The 12,481-nt window shown below is 33.8% G+C and overlaps 2 protein-coding genes across 3 annotated transcripts; one reads left to right on the top strand and one right to left on the bottom strand.

Moving 5' to 3' along the window:
* Nucleotides 1-4,641: 4,641 nt before the first annotated feature.
* LOC111410703 lies at nucleotides 4,642-6,796 on the top strand (the record flags this gene model as incomplete). Its single annotated transcript, XM_023041179.1, has 4 exons — nucleotides 4,642-4,725; nucleotides 4,816-4,939; nucleotides 6,071-6,245; nucleotides 6,371-6,796. Coding segments are annotated over 4 exons (603 nt in total), but the record flags the coding sequence as incomplete, so codon positions are not given.
* A 258-nt stretch (nucleotides 6,797-7,054) lies between these two features.
* Nucleotides 7,055-11,458, bottom strand: LOC111410702 (protein LNK1-like). Of its 2 annotated transcripts, XM_023041178.1 has the most exons (8): nucleotides 10,007-11,458; nucleotides 9,608-9,926; nucleotides 9,433-9,504; nucleotides 8,704-9,151; nucleotides 8,483-8,610; nucleotides 7,730-7,878; nucleotides 7,505-7,640; nucleotides 7,055-7,355 (listed from the first exon to the last, which is right to left on the bottom strand). In XM_023041178.1, exons 1-8 carry the CDS (start codon nucleotides 10,366-10,368, stop codon nucleotides 7,275-7,277), a joined length of 1,695 nt encoding a protein of 564 aa, XP_022896946.1. In that variant the 5' UTR covers nucleotides 10,369-11,458; the 3' UTR covers nucleotides 7,055-7,274. The 2 variants fall into 2 exon arrangements, with proteins under 2 accessions (XP_022896946.1, XP_022896945.1); XM_023041177.1 differs by having other exon boundaries at nucleotides 8,483-9,151; nucleotides 10,007-11,457.
* Between the last annotated feature and the right edge of the window lie 1,023 nt (nucleotides 11,459-12,481).

Genomic DNA, 12,481 nt, shown 5'->3' with positions numbered 1-12,481 from the left:
TTTGTGAGAATAATGACGCATTTATACATTATTTCCAACTTTTAATTTCTTACTCTAATGCTAAAAGAATTCTCCAATCAAATTGACAATCAACAAATTGCGTTATTAAATGAATTACTTTTTATTTTGGTGCAATAGGGTGGATTAATTGCACTACAAAATAATCTAATAATTGAATTAGGCTTTGACCATAAGCTAATTATTACATGGAGGATTATAATATTGGCATGATGTGTAATAGTATCCTCTAAACAAAAATAGAATGAACTTTGTTCTCAATTAATTGGAGACGTTTAACAAATAATAGTGTTAAATCATTTATCAACATCTCAACTAACATTTATTAAAAGGTTGACATTTAGTCTAGCAAGCATTAACAATGCACAATCATAATTATATAATGCAAAAATTATACTCAAAAATTTTAAATTTGAGCAGTAATTTCGAAACTTCATGTTGCAAACATCATGCAATCATCTAGTATATATATCAAATAAATTAGATACAAATAATATTTAAATGATCAACATATACGATAATGGAGCCCTATTTATCATCCTAGTTACTTTTCAGAATTATAGGGAATTCAATCATATTTTAACTAGTGATGTTTAATGAACAGTTTTCGATAAAGAGAACAAATAACATATATGAATTTATTGGATTAAAAATTTCTAGTTTTTTGTTAAATGTTCATTTGAATTTTAAGTTTACATCATTATTGATCCAGTGATGGTCCAACTGATCATGGCAAACAAATTGAACTTCTGATTCAATATAAGATATAAGTCAATTATTTAATTTCGAAAAATATGATTAAACATTATATAATCATATAATGATCAATGGACATGACATAAGTTGCATATTTTCCTTTCGAGATAAACACAAACAATATTTTGAAAATCGACCCGATTATCAATCCGAAAAAGTGAAGGGTCAGGGATCAACATATTGAATCGGGATCAAATCGAATGCAATAAATATTTACAAAATAATAAAATACTATGAAAACAGTAATTTAAAAAAAAATTCATATTAATAATGTGTTAATGAGATTCATTATCCTACAATTAGTCTCAATACTTCAAAACTTATAAATCAATATGTTAAAATAATTTGCTTCGTTAAATTAAAAATAGTTTAAACTTATAGAAAATGATATCTACCATTAATATATTAATAATCAAGTGCAATTTAAGTTAAATTTGATAATTAAATAAATGAAAAGATGAAGGTGGATATTACAATTTAGTTAGTTGGGGTTCAATCAAATTAGTTAATTAGACATTACATTTGAAAAATGATTTTGATGGTCATTTTAACATTTTTTGTGTCACTATCCCACATTGGAAGTTTATGAAACCATCAAAGGAAAATGCATCTATAAAAAGAGCATGTCATCTAATATTTTTCTATGGATTTTTGAATTGTAGTTTATGAGGCCCGTTCATGAAGTTAAAACATTTAAATCTAAAAAAAGAAAAAATAGGGAAAGCCACAAAAAAATCATGATCGATTCATCGATTTACTATTTCACCAACTGGTTTGATGGGTTTAGAACATGATATATTCTTCAAAACATGTGATATTTAGAGCATGTTGTATTTTATTGTCGATTCTTCAAGAGCAATATCAATATTCTTCTAAAATATTGGAATCATAGTGTGTTCTTCATAAGTAATAATATATTATTATTTGAAATAATAAATTGTATAAGAATTTTTTCATAATTTTTAATTATGCTCTTCAAGCAGGTAAAATATATCAATATATAAAATCTATACAAAAGAATGTATAAGTAAAGAAATAGAGTAATTTAATTTGTATTTTTACCTAGAAATCAATCAATATTCTTCTAGAATATGGTTTATACTTGGTAATAACATGCTCTTTGGGAACAAATAATCATTTTTGAAATATTTATATAAGATAGCTTCTGCTTTTTTCATGAACAACATTTTAATATTATTCTAGAATATTAAAAATTATAATTCATGATCTTCGGAAGCAATTATATTCCTTTGGAATATTGATTAAGATTATTTCCTTTCAAGTAATTTATAATTTTTTTTTGGAATATTATTATAGATAATTTGGTCTCATCATTGATTAACCAAATAGTTGCATTGTATAAACAGTATCACAATTGAATTTACATAAAATCCACGCAAACAGGATATACGAATAAGATATGGATACAAATATGGCATACATACAAAATAATCTTACTTGAATAGTACATGCATTAGTAAAACAATAACTATAAACACCATAAAATAAACACTAGAACAACTATGCATTAATCCTCCATTTTTGTGTTTTCTCAATTCCATAAATCAATAAAAAAAAATTCACATGTCATTAAATTAATTTTGGTACGTGCGACATGTGATTATGCTTATAAAAATCATTACCTTTTAACTAGTTCATTTTGAATTTTAGAGACTCAGGAATACAATAGTCATAATGACTAGAACTGGAGGGATATAAAAGTCATTCATAAATATCACTGTATTTATAACAATATATAATTTTTTTTGCGTATAAGTCAATTTGAGTTAAGTAACTTTTGAGTTATAAATAAATGTCATTATTATAAGTAAATTTTGTAATTAAAAATAATTTTTTTAAGCATAAATGAATTTTCTTTATAAATAACTTCTTATATTTTAATATATAATTTTGTATTAAGGACAAGTTTGGCAATAGGGAAAGAGCAAAGAAATTTCTCTAAAATATCTGATAGCAACGAATTCTCTAAACGGTGGTGCTAGTTGTACATAGAGATGTATCTAAGCGTATATACTCCTTTCATATGGGATGTGGGATGCATCCGAATAAAAGATACTTATTTGAATGGACCCCACACTGGAGCTTTAAGTACAACCCCCATTATCTAGCACTAGATTAATTTTTGTGGAAATTATAGATTCTAATAGATTAAAAATCCACATTTCATAAATAAGATACCATGTTTAGTATTTCACAAATCAGAAAATTTTTTAATTAATTAATATAATTAAAAAGTAATTAAATTAATAATATCAAACCTAATTATCGCCTATCTCTCTCTGCCTAATCTCAATTGCCTCTCTCTCTCAATTCCCTCTTTCTCTCATCGGTTGCGCGTTTCCCTTTCTTCTCTCTTCTCTCTTCTCTCACCGTCACTTTCTTCTCTCTTTCATCTCTGCCTGCGGCGCAGCTTGCGCCATTGCCGCGAGATGCGATGTAGATTGTGACGTGCATGGCGTGGTGGATATGGCGACACCCTGTGTAGATCACGGCGATTCCTCTTTTCTCTCCATCTCCGTCGATGGCGCAGCTCACACCACTGTCGCGAGATGTGTGTGTGTGTGTATTCGGCGGAGGTGGTGTGAGGCTGTGGTGGTGTGTGCGCAACGACGATTCCCCTTTCGTTACAGCGTTGTGGATTTTGTATGGTGGTGGTGTGCTGCGATCATTGCAGCATCGTAGATTTTGTGCAGTAGTGGTGCGCTACAAATCCCTTGATCTATGGCGATCGTGGATTTTGTGTGGTGGCGACGACGGTGTTTATGTGGTGGCGGTGTTGCGGTGGGTGGCTGATCTGGCGGTGGGAGTTCACTGACAATATTCAAAGGGTGGCGGTGGTCTATTTGAAGTGTTGCAGTGGGTTGTTTGAGGTGCTGTGGTGGCGGCACTCGATGGACCTGGTGGTTGTGTGGACTGTGACTCCCAATTGTGGTGTTGGTGTGTGGCGGGTGGTGACAATAGTGATGGTGATGGCAATGAGAATTGTGACTGTGACTGATTTTCAATCGTGAATTGAGACTCACAATTGGATACGTAACATGAAAATTGTGACTGTGACTCTCAATTGTGACTCACGATTGATTAAATTGTCGAAAAAATTATCGTAATTAATTAATCCAATAATTTGCAACGAGTAAATGAGTTGTGACTAATAATATTTTTTAGGTCACGCATTATTTTTTTGGTAATGGTCACAAATTATTTGGTTGATTGTGACGATTAAATTGGATTACTATGACCAATAATAAGTGACCAATGAAAAAAAATTGTGGCTTGAAAAATTGTTAATCCGTGACCGATAATTTGATAATTTGTGACTATATAAGAAGTTGTGACTTGTAATATTTGTGATTTGTGATCGATAAATAAATCGTGATTTATAAATTTTTCGATTTGTGACCGATGAACAAACTGTGATCCATAAATTTTTCGAATTTTAACTGTAAAGTAATTTATGACATCAAATTTCTGACTTGTGATCAAAAAATAATAAGTGACGAATTAAATCGTTAATTTATGACCAAATTATATAAATCTGTTACTTAAATATATTTAATTACTAAAATAATTAATTAATTAACTAAATAATAAATAATTTTTAAATTAATCTGATTTTTAAAATTTGAAACTTATTTTCTTATTTTTGAAATGTATCATAATTAGTCTCTCGCTTATCAAATTTTCACTTAATTTTTCTCCGAACTGAGGTCGAATCTTTAATCTGAAAAAATGAGCTTGTCTCTGTTGCAAGGCTACCCCTCGGCTGAAGAAGAAGAAGGACACGGAGAACTAGGAGACCCGAAATGCCAAAACTCCTCAGACGATGAAGAAAACGGCGTCGTTTGAAATAACCCTTCATACAAACCTTTGTTCGATCCAAATCCACCCTCCTCTTCTTCCCTCCCATCTGCTTTTGATGCATTCTCCGAAGTAAATACCAGAATTTATATATTTTTTTTTCTAATTTGATGGGGGAATTGCTTAATTTTATTTATTTTTTTGTGGGAATTTTTTCTGGAGGTTGCAGGGCATCCGAGGTTTCTTAACAACCACGTCCAGGAGGAAGCGGCAAAAGAGGACGATCGGCGGGGTTGGCGACATAGTGGCCGGAGAAACCGTAGAGATAAAAAGGATTTACCTGCCGGTAATTTCCTTTTGGTTTTCAATTTCGTATGCTTGCATAAACCTTAATGTCCATATTTCAATAGAATAATTAAGTATTTCCATTAAACATCAAAATTCCAAGACATTAAACAAACAAAAGACTAGTTAGAGATACAGTACCTTTCTGTCTAGAACTGCTTAGGCAAATGATTTGAATTTTATGGGAATTGAATTTTTGGTGAAAGTTTTGGGGCTAATGATTGGAAGCAAGTGAAAAGTTTGGGCTTCCCTTAACCAAAAACAAAAAAAAAGGGAAAGGAAAAGCTTCTTAGGTGACTTTTGGATGGACGGTGAAGATTGGAGAGAAACTTTAAAACATGGTTATAAATTTATTGACTAGGTTGAATATGGTGAAAGGCAAAGAGAAAGGATTGCGAAGGGTTTAAAACTTAACTTGGAATGAAAACTCGTAAAGCTGGGTTGCCATGTTGATAGTGAAGTATAGTAAGAAGGGAAAGGAAATAAAGTGATGTTATTAAAATTTGGATTTTGTTAGGTTGGATATGGGCCTTTGCCGTTGTATTCAGCTCCTAATGTATTGTCCTCAGACCTCAGATAATACTTCATTATCATGTTTAAGTGATTCTATGACTACATTCAACTTTGAGCGAGCCCCCTTGATGCTTTGTGATATCTCTTTTACTTATTTACAAATATGTTAGGCGCTAAGGTTGGACTTCCAAGTCACATAGCTATATAAGTTCATCGATCACTATATTGGATACATAGTGTCAAATATTATTAAATAAGGCGGCAGATCATAGCTATGTTATAGTATTTATCCCATATATGTCATCTGTTGGAATCTGGTATGAGAACATCATGCATTCTCCAATAGGTGGATGAGATATGGTAGAATGGGGTGTTTTGTGACATGTGGATGCTACAATCGCAAGAGAGCATATTTGGTTTTCATGGACTTCAAGCTAAACCCAACTGTTACCAATATTCATATGTAAAAATCCACAACAGATCTGTCCTTCAAGTCACCGTTGCTTTTTACCACATCGTTGCAAATGAAGTTTTTTATTTTTACTACAGTGTACTGGATACAGAGTGACACAATTTTTCTCAATTTTATAATTCTGAATGTTGCTGTTGGCCGTTATAGGTGCTGTAGTGGAATCTAAAGCTCAGTTAGTTGGAATCCACGAGAGAGTGAGAAGCAATGTTGAAAGCAACATTGCCCATTGTCAAAATAATGGTTCTGTAGGACATTCACATGGTGTAAAGCGCATGGTAACTGCTGGCAACCCAAATATAGAAGATGCAGCAGAGCTACTCAGGTGTGTATATTAACATCCCATATTATAAAGAACACTTACTATGGTTTTCCTCCCAAACCTCATCCCAAAAGGGATGAGGGGGATGTGGGTGAAATGCTGTGTAATGATATATGATTTGCTTGTAGAATGTGTGTCAGGTGTGGAATACCGAAAACATACTCTCATTCAAGGGGAATTGTCTGCCCTGTCTGTGGTGATCTCCCTCCCATGGACACAGACGAGCCTGTCAAGAAGAAAGAATCTACCATTAAGGATAAGGAAAAGAGTAAGAGGATGAAGGGTCAATCCTCACATGCTACTTGGAAAAGTGAGACAGAAATGCAACTCCGACAACAGTTTGATTAGCAGTGGAATTTTCTGTTTAGTCATGAGATCATCAATGCTTGCTAATTTCTTCTTCATTTTTGTTCGACATTATGTATAGCATAGCATAAACAGCAGAGTATTTGTGAGCGTAAGAATTTTAGATCTGTTATTTATGGCTGAATTTGAATTTGGTTGGTCACATTTTACTTCTTGATTATAATCTAAAACCATTTCACTTTTTTCCACTTCTCGAAAATGGCAAGTCTTTGAAAACTTCCTAAACTCGCTACCCTTCTCCGCCAAGAAATGTACGGGCTCAAGAAATTGTTATGGGACAAATTGTATCTTCGCATTTTCCTTAAATGCCGCACTATTTGAATTGCTGCAATAGAAGATCAGTCTTGGCTTAGAAACAAGTTGGTTCAACCCCGAACCATTAAACTCTCTCTGTGTTTCGCATCAAACAGTCATATGTAGAGCATAATTTCATATTTACTCAGTGATATTCGTAAAATGTGAAAAAATAAAATAAAATAAAGAAAAACAATTTCCCCATGAAAAGCCGTACAAGGTTGGTCACCAAACAGTAGGTTAAAAACCAGACTCAAATTTACATGATTTAAATAGCATATAAGCTTGAGTCAACTGGTATGTTTATGTACATGGTATGGGCTTTGCAAAAGCTAGAGACTCGTCGACTCTCAGCAGTCAAGAAACAATTCTCTATGTTTCAGCAGCAGCAGTTTCTTCATTATTGATAGATTTCTCATCCATTGCAGACATGCTGGTGATGGGTCCATGAACCTGTTCATAATAGAATTTTAGCATCTATTTCTTACATTTTACCATCTACTACTTTTCAATCCTCATTACTGAACGCACCATAAGTTGTCATCAAGAAACTGTTGGGACAACATATGCATGTTGTAACTAAACATGAAATGAAAAATTACCATGCTTGGTGACCTGAATGCAAATGAGTCATTGACAGGTATGGAAGCCGAATCTGAAGGCCTGTGAAACAGTAAGTGAGCGATGGAGCGATCTATAGGATTTGTGTCGGTTTCCATATCTATAAATCCAGTGCACCTAATGAAAAATCATGAGAGTATCAGAGGGTGTCATTATTTGCAACTAAAGATGAGACTAACGATACAGAAATCACAGATTTGACTTACTTGTTTGATCCTTCTGCCATGAATGCTCCACTGGCTTCTCTCTCATCTTTGCAGCCACCATTGGGGCTTGCATGGGTATGTCTTTGCTCAGCATTCATAGCCAAACGATATAAACTGTCCCTGATGCATAATTTTGTTTTCATGTCCAACTAAACCAAGAAAACATTAACCATCGTCAGTTTCAAGGCAGAAGAATTCGTAACATAATTTAAACACTGTAAAATTGACATCATGACATGTAAGACATGAACACACTCCATTTTCCTTTAATAACAAAAACGTATCAGATGCAAAACGTACAGACACACACATATCAAGGTGGCAGTCACACGTATATTCAGGGAGTAGCAGAAAGTCCTCCAACCTGTGTCTGGCGGCATGCTCACTAAATTTGCTGAACATATGCTCACAGATACACAGGATTAAAGTTTTAGTACAGGGCATTGTCTACAGGATCTTAGCACTAATCTAGTGTCAAAACAAAATGGATGTAATATAAGACTCTTATCACTCCGCGCATCATCTCCGACTATAGCATTCTAATAATCAAACCTTTATGTCAGAATCTCACTACCAATTATTGTTCCATTTCATTTCTACGTGCTCCACAATTATAAAAATTCTCTCCCACCAATGATAGAACACAATGAAATGCGTAGGTCAAACCTCCTGGGAGCGGGTTACAACATCGAAATTACATTTTAGCGTATTAAATATCAAAGCAAATTATAAATTTTTGGAAGTCCATCATACCTGTTCCATGACAAGCTGAAGCTGTTGTAAACTAGCTGCTTCAATTGAAATATCTTCCAAAGCTGAGTTCATGGATGAGCTCTCTTGTATATTTGATGAGCATAATTCTGCTGGAATCACTATGCCGACTACATCAACATCACTTTGATTTTCAAATTTATCTCCAAAACGGTGAACTTTCTTTTCCAGTGAAATGGGATCAAGTATGGAAGACTGACTACCTTTATGATTGACTAGCTTCTCTCTTTTTTCACTGCCCGCTATAGTAGCCACCTGAAATGGAGGATCACCAGAATTTTCCAAGAAATGCACTTGACTGGAGGCATACAATGGCTCCCTCGGTGAAAGGAATGCCAAGTCATCATTCTCAGATCTGACAGCAGATTGAGTTGTATGTACCGAAGTTTTATCTGGTAAATGTCTGCTATCTAAATGCACGTAAGGAAAAGCATTCTGTAGGTAATCACAAGAATCTGGAACCGGAGACTTCGGTTGACATTGAATAGCCTTATATTGGAAAGTTTCATGAGATATGTCCCCAGAAGGAAGATGCCTAACTTCATTCGGCAGGTTGCCAGCATAATTAAAACAACCATTTCCAGTGCATTGTTCTTTTCTTTTCCTCTGAGAATGGTTCTGTTGCTTTGACTGCTTTTTATGCTCATTAACCTGCAACGTTTATTAAACTTGAATTATTGTATTGTCAAACTGGTTCAGTAGACCGTCTTTCAAATTTCAATAGTGTCACATAAAGAAATTTTACAGACCAAATAAAGATTCAGTATACCCAGCCACTAATATTATCTGAATTCTACTCGGTTAAAAAAATCCTTCTATTAAAAAATGATGTATTTCTCTCTCTACATATACTCTAGCAAATATTGAAAATAAGAACATTCAAGGAAAATAATTTGCCCTAAAAACACTAATTTATTGAATTTGTGCATTACCATTTCTTTGTTTCCAGTTTTGTAACTGTTAGTTGAAATCTTGGGTTGCATTTTACCATTCTGTCCCATTCCCTGCAAAAAAATTGCCTCGTATTGGTCAATCATGGTTTCAAACAGATATATCTGGAAAGGAAAAAAGAATAGAACCAAATTCTAGTAGCAGTCACAGACCTACCTTTTCTATGGGCATGACATCTTCTTTTCTGTCAGATCCAGTGGATCCATTCGCAATGGACACATGAGAAGCAGATTCATCTCTCTCTGAGTACCAAATGGATGCAGTTGTCCTGGTAATATCATTAGTAGAATAGCTTCCATTTACCATCGAGGTGTCATGGTTTTCTGAAATATTTTCCATTGCCTTGGACTCGGGACAGAAAAACTTAAAATCTGACTTCAGAATATCACCGGATCCTCCTATAGCATCCTCTGATGAAAACCAACCCAATTCATCTTCTTTATCCTCCCCAAGTCCAAATGTTGAATCGCAACTTCTGGAGAATGCAATGTAATAATGAGAAACATGCAATAAGAATGAAAACGTATTTAATCTGAACTCGAGGTAAGAAATTACCTAAACATCCTGTCGACATCCTCAAAATTTCCTATTTCAGGCCAATCATAATGTAAGATATCGCTAGAATCCTCGTCTTCAGGATTTTTGTCAAAGAAATTCAGATCATCGACTGTTTGAGAAATGTCACCGAGTGGATAACTAAAAGAGTTGCTCTCAACAGCAGTGCACTTGTCATTGAGTGTGGTATCATTTGCACAAACTTCACTACCATTGGAATCTAAATTATTGTTGTTGAAGCCATGACTTGATATTCTGGTATTGTCAGATGCTGAACTCGAATCTTCTTTGATTGAATCACGAACAATTGGAGAGAGGGATGCATCGTGGGGTGGGCGAGACGATGAATCCTTCTCAAACATGGGGTTCTTTCTATTAATAGAAGTTGAAAGATCTCTTTGTTCTTTCTCCTGACCTACACGTTTAGCAGCAGATTTATCTGCATAACTTCTTGAAATACCAGTTACTTCACAGCGAGGTTTCTTGCAACTATCACCCTGAAAGGAAATTTCTTTGGCCCGTTTGTCACCAGGATGAGGCACTATATGATCATCACTCTGGTAATATTCATCCCAAATTATATCTTCGAACTGTTACAGCAGTTAAAGAATTTTAGCTGCTAACTGCAGAGAATACTACAATAAAATAAGCAAATAATATTTGATTATAACATCATGAACTACGGAAAATAGTAAATGAAGATATCAAAAGTGCATTGGAAGCTAAACATCAACCATGAATACAGGTCCAGGAGAACATTTCTGTACCAAGTAAAGATGGGAAACTTAAACCTCAAACAGAAGAATAGAAACCAAACATGTCAGCGTAATCTGAATGATCATTTCATTACTATGAAATGCAAAACGTAATCCATCCAGCACGATATAAATGAAACTTAGAGCATCTCATGCACTCTATTTATATTGCATTTCATATTACAGGATATTTATGGTTTGCCTTTTCCTCTGTAGCATAAATGAGTAGCTCAATTTTAATAATCAAATTTTTACTGAAACAGTGATGAACTTACTAGGGAAAGGTGGATTGACTGACAGCTTTACCAAAAAAAGGAAAGAAAGCAGGAGGAAAGGAGGAGACAGGTAACAGGTGTATGGAATATTTCCAGTAAAGACAAATAATCTTCTTGCTTCAGCACATTTTCTCAGGCATCCTTTCTGTTATGAACAGCAAATTTTAATGGTAAGATAATTCAACTATTTTGAGCTGACTATTATTTATTTATTTTATTTCAATTACATTACAAAAGATGAACTTCTGCATTGACTGCGTAGTTGATGATTTATGTTCACAAGAATAAACATTAAAGCTTTGGAGGTCAGTCTAAAGTAGGGTGCATAAAGAATGTGTAGAAGAATTCACAGGTCTACTAATAAAAATGGCCTTTTAAGTTTCAAGAAAATGCAGGAATGCTTGCTCAGGCCTGATCATAACCTGAGTTTTTGTAATCAGTTTTCTAGAAGTAATGGATATCCATGGTTTATAGTCTAGGCAAATGAAATGTTCATCATTACACCTCGTTGAAATGGGTATCAATAATTTGCAATTTCCTATACAATTTTTATGAGTAGAGTTTTAAATGTAAAAAATTAGCATAGGTCGCGTGCAAAATATATAACTGAACTGCCAACCATAATTGTTTCTTTTCTTGATAAAAAGACAAATAACTAATTAAATTGAAAAACTTCAAGAACAAGACAAACCTGATTAAAATGATAGTTATTAAAAAACCTGAAGCATAGGTTCATTATTTATATTTGTTTGCTACATTAGAGGAAACAGCAGTAGTACATGGAATTCATTAAACATGTTAAGGATCATCAACAATGATATAGGTTATTGGAGTAAGAGATGATCAGTCTCTTAACTTTCCTTTTCCTCTTATCTTTTTCCCAATAACAGTTTGATTAGCAGTGGAATTTTCTGTTTAGTCATGAGATCATCAATGCTTGCTATTTTCTTCTTCATTTTTGTTCGACATTATGTATAGCATAGCATAAACAGCAGAGTATTTGTGAGCGTAAGAATTTTAGATCTGTTATTTATGGCTGAATTTGAATTTGGTTGGTCACATTTTACTTCTTGATTATAATCTAAAACCATTTCACTTTTTTCCACTTCTCGAAAATGGCAAGTCTTTGAAAACTTCCTAAACTCGCTACCCTTCTCCGCCAAGAAATGTACGGGCTCAAGAAATTGTTATGGGACAAATTGTATCTTCGCATTTTCCTTAAATGCCGCACTATTTGAATTGCTGCAATAGAAGATCAGTCTTGGCTTAGAAACAAGTTGGTTCAACCCCGAACCATTAAACTCTCTCTGTGTCTCGCATCAAACAGTCATATGTAGAGCATAATTTCATATTTACTCAGTGATATTCGTAAAATGTGAAAAAAAAAAATAATAAAGAAAAACAATTTCCCCATGAAAAGCCGTACAAGGTTGGTCACCAAACGG

This window comes from Olea europaea, chromosome 15 (genome assembly GCF_002742605.1).
Source record: "Olea europaea var. sylvestris chromosome 15, O_europaea_v1, whole genome shotgun sequence".
Taxonomy (NCBI): Eukaryota; Viridiplantae; Streptophyta; class Magnoliopsida; order Lamiales; family Oleaceae; genus Olea; species Olea europaea.
This window is presented reverse-complemented; position numbering and strand designations above follow the sequence as displayed.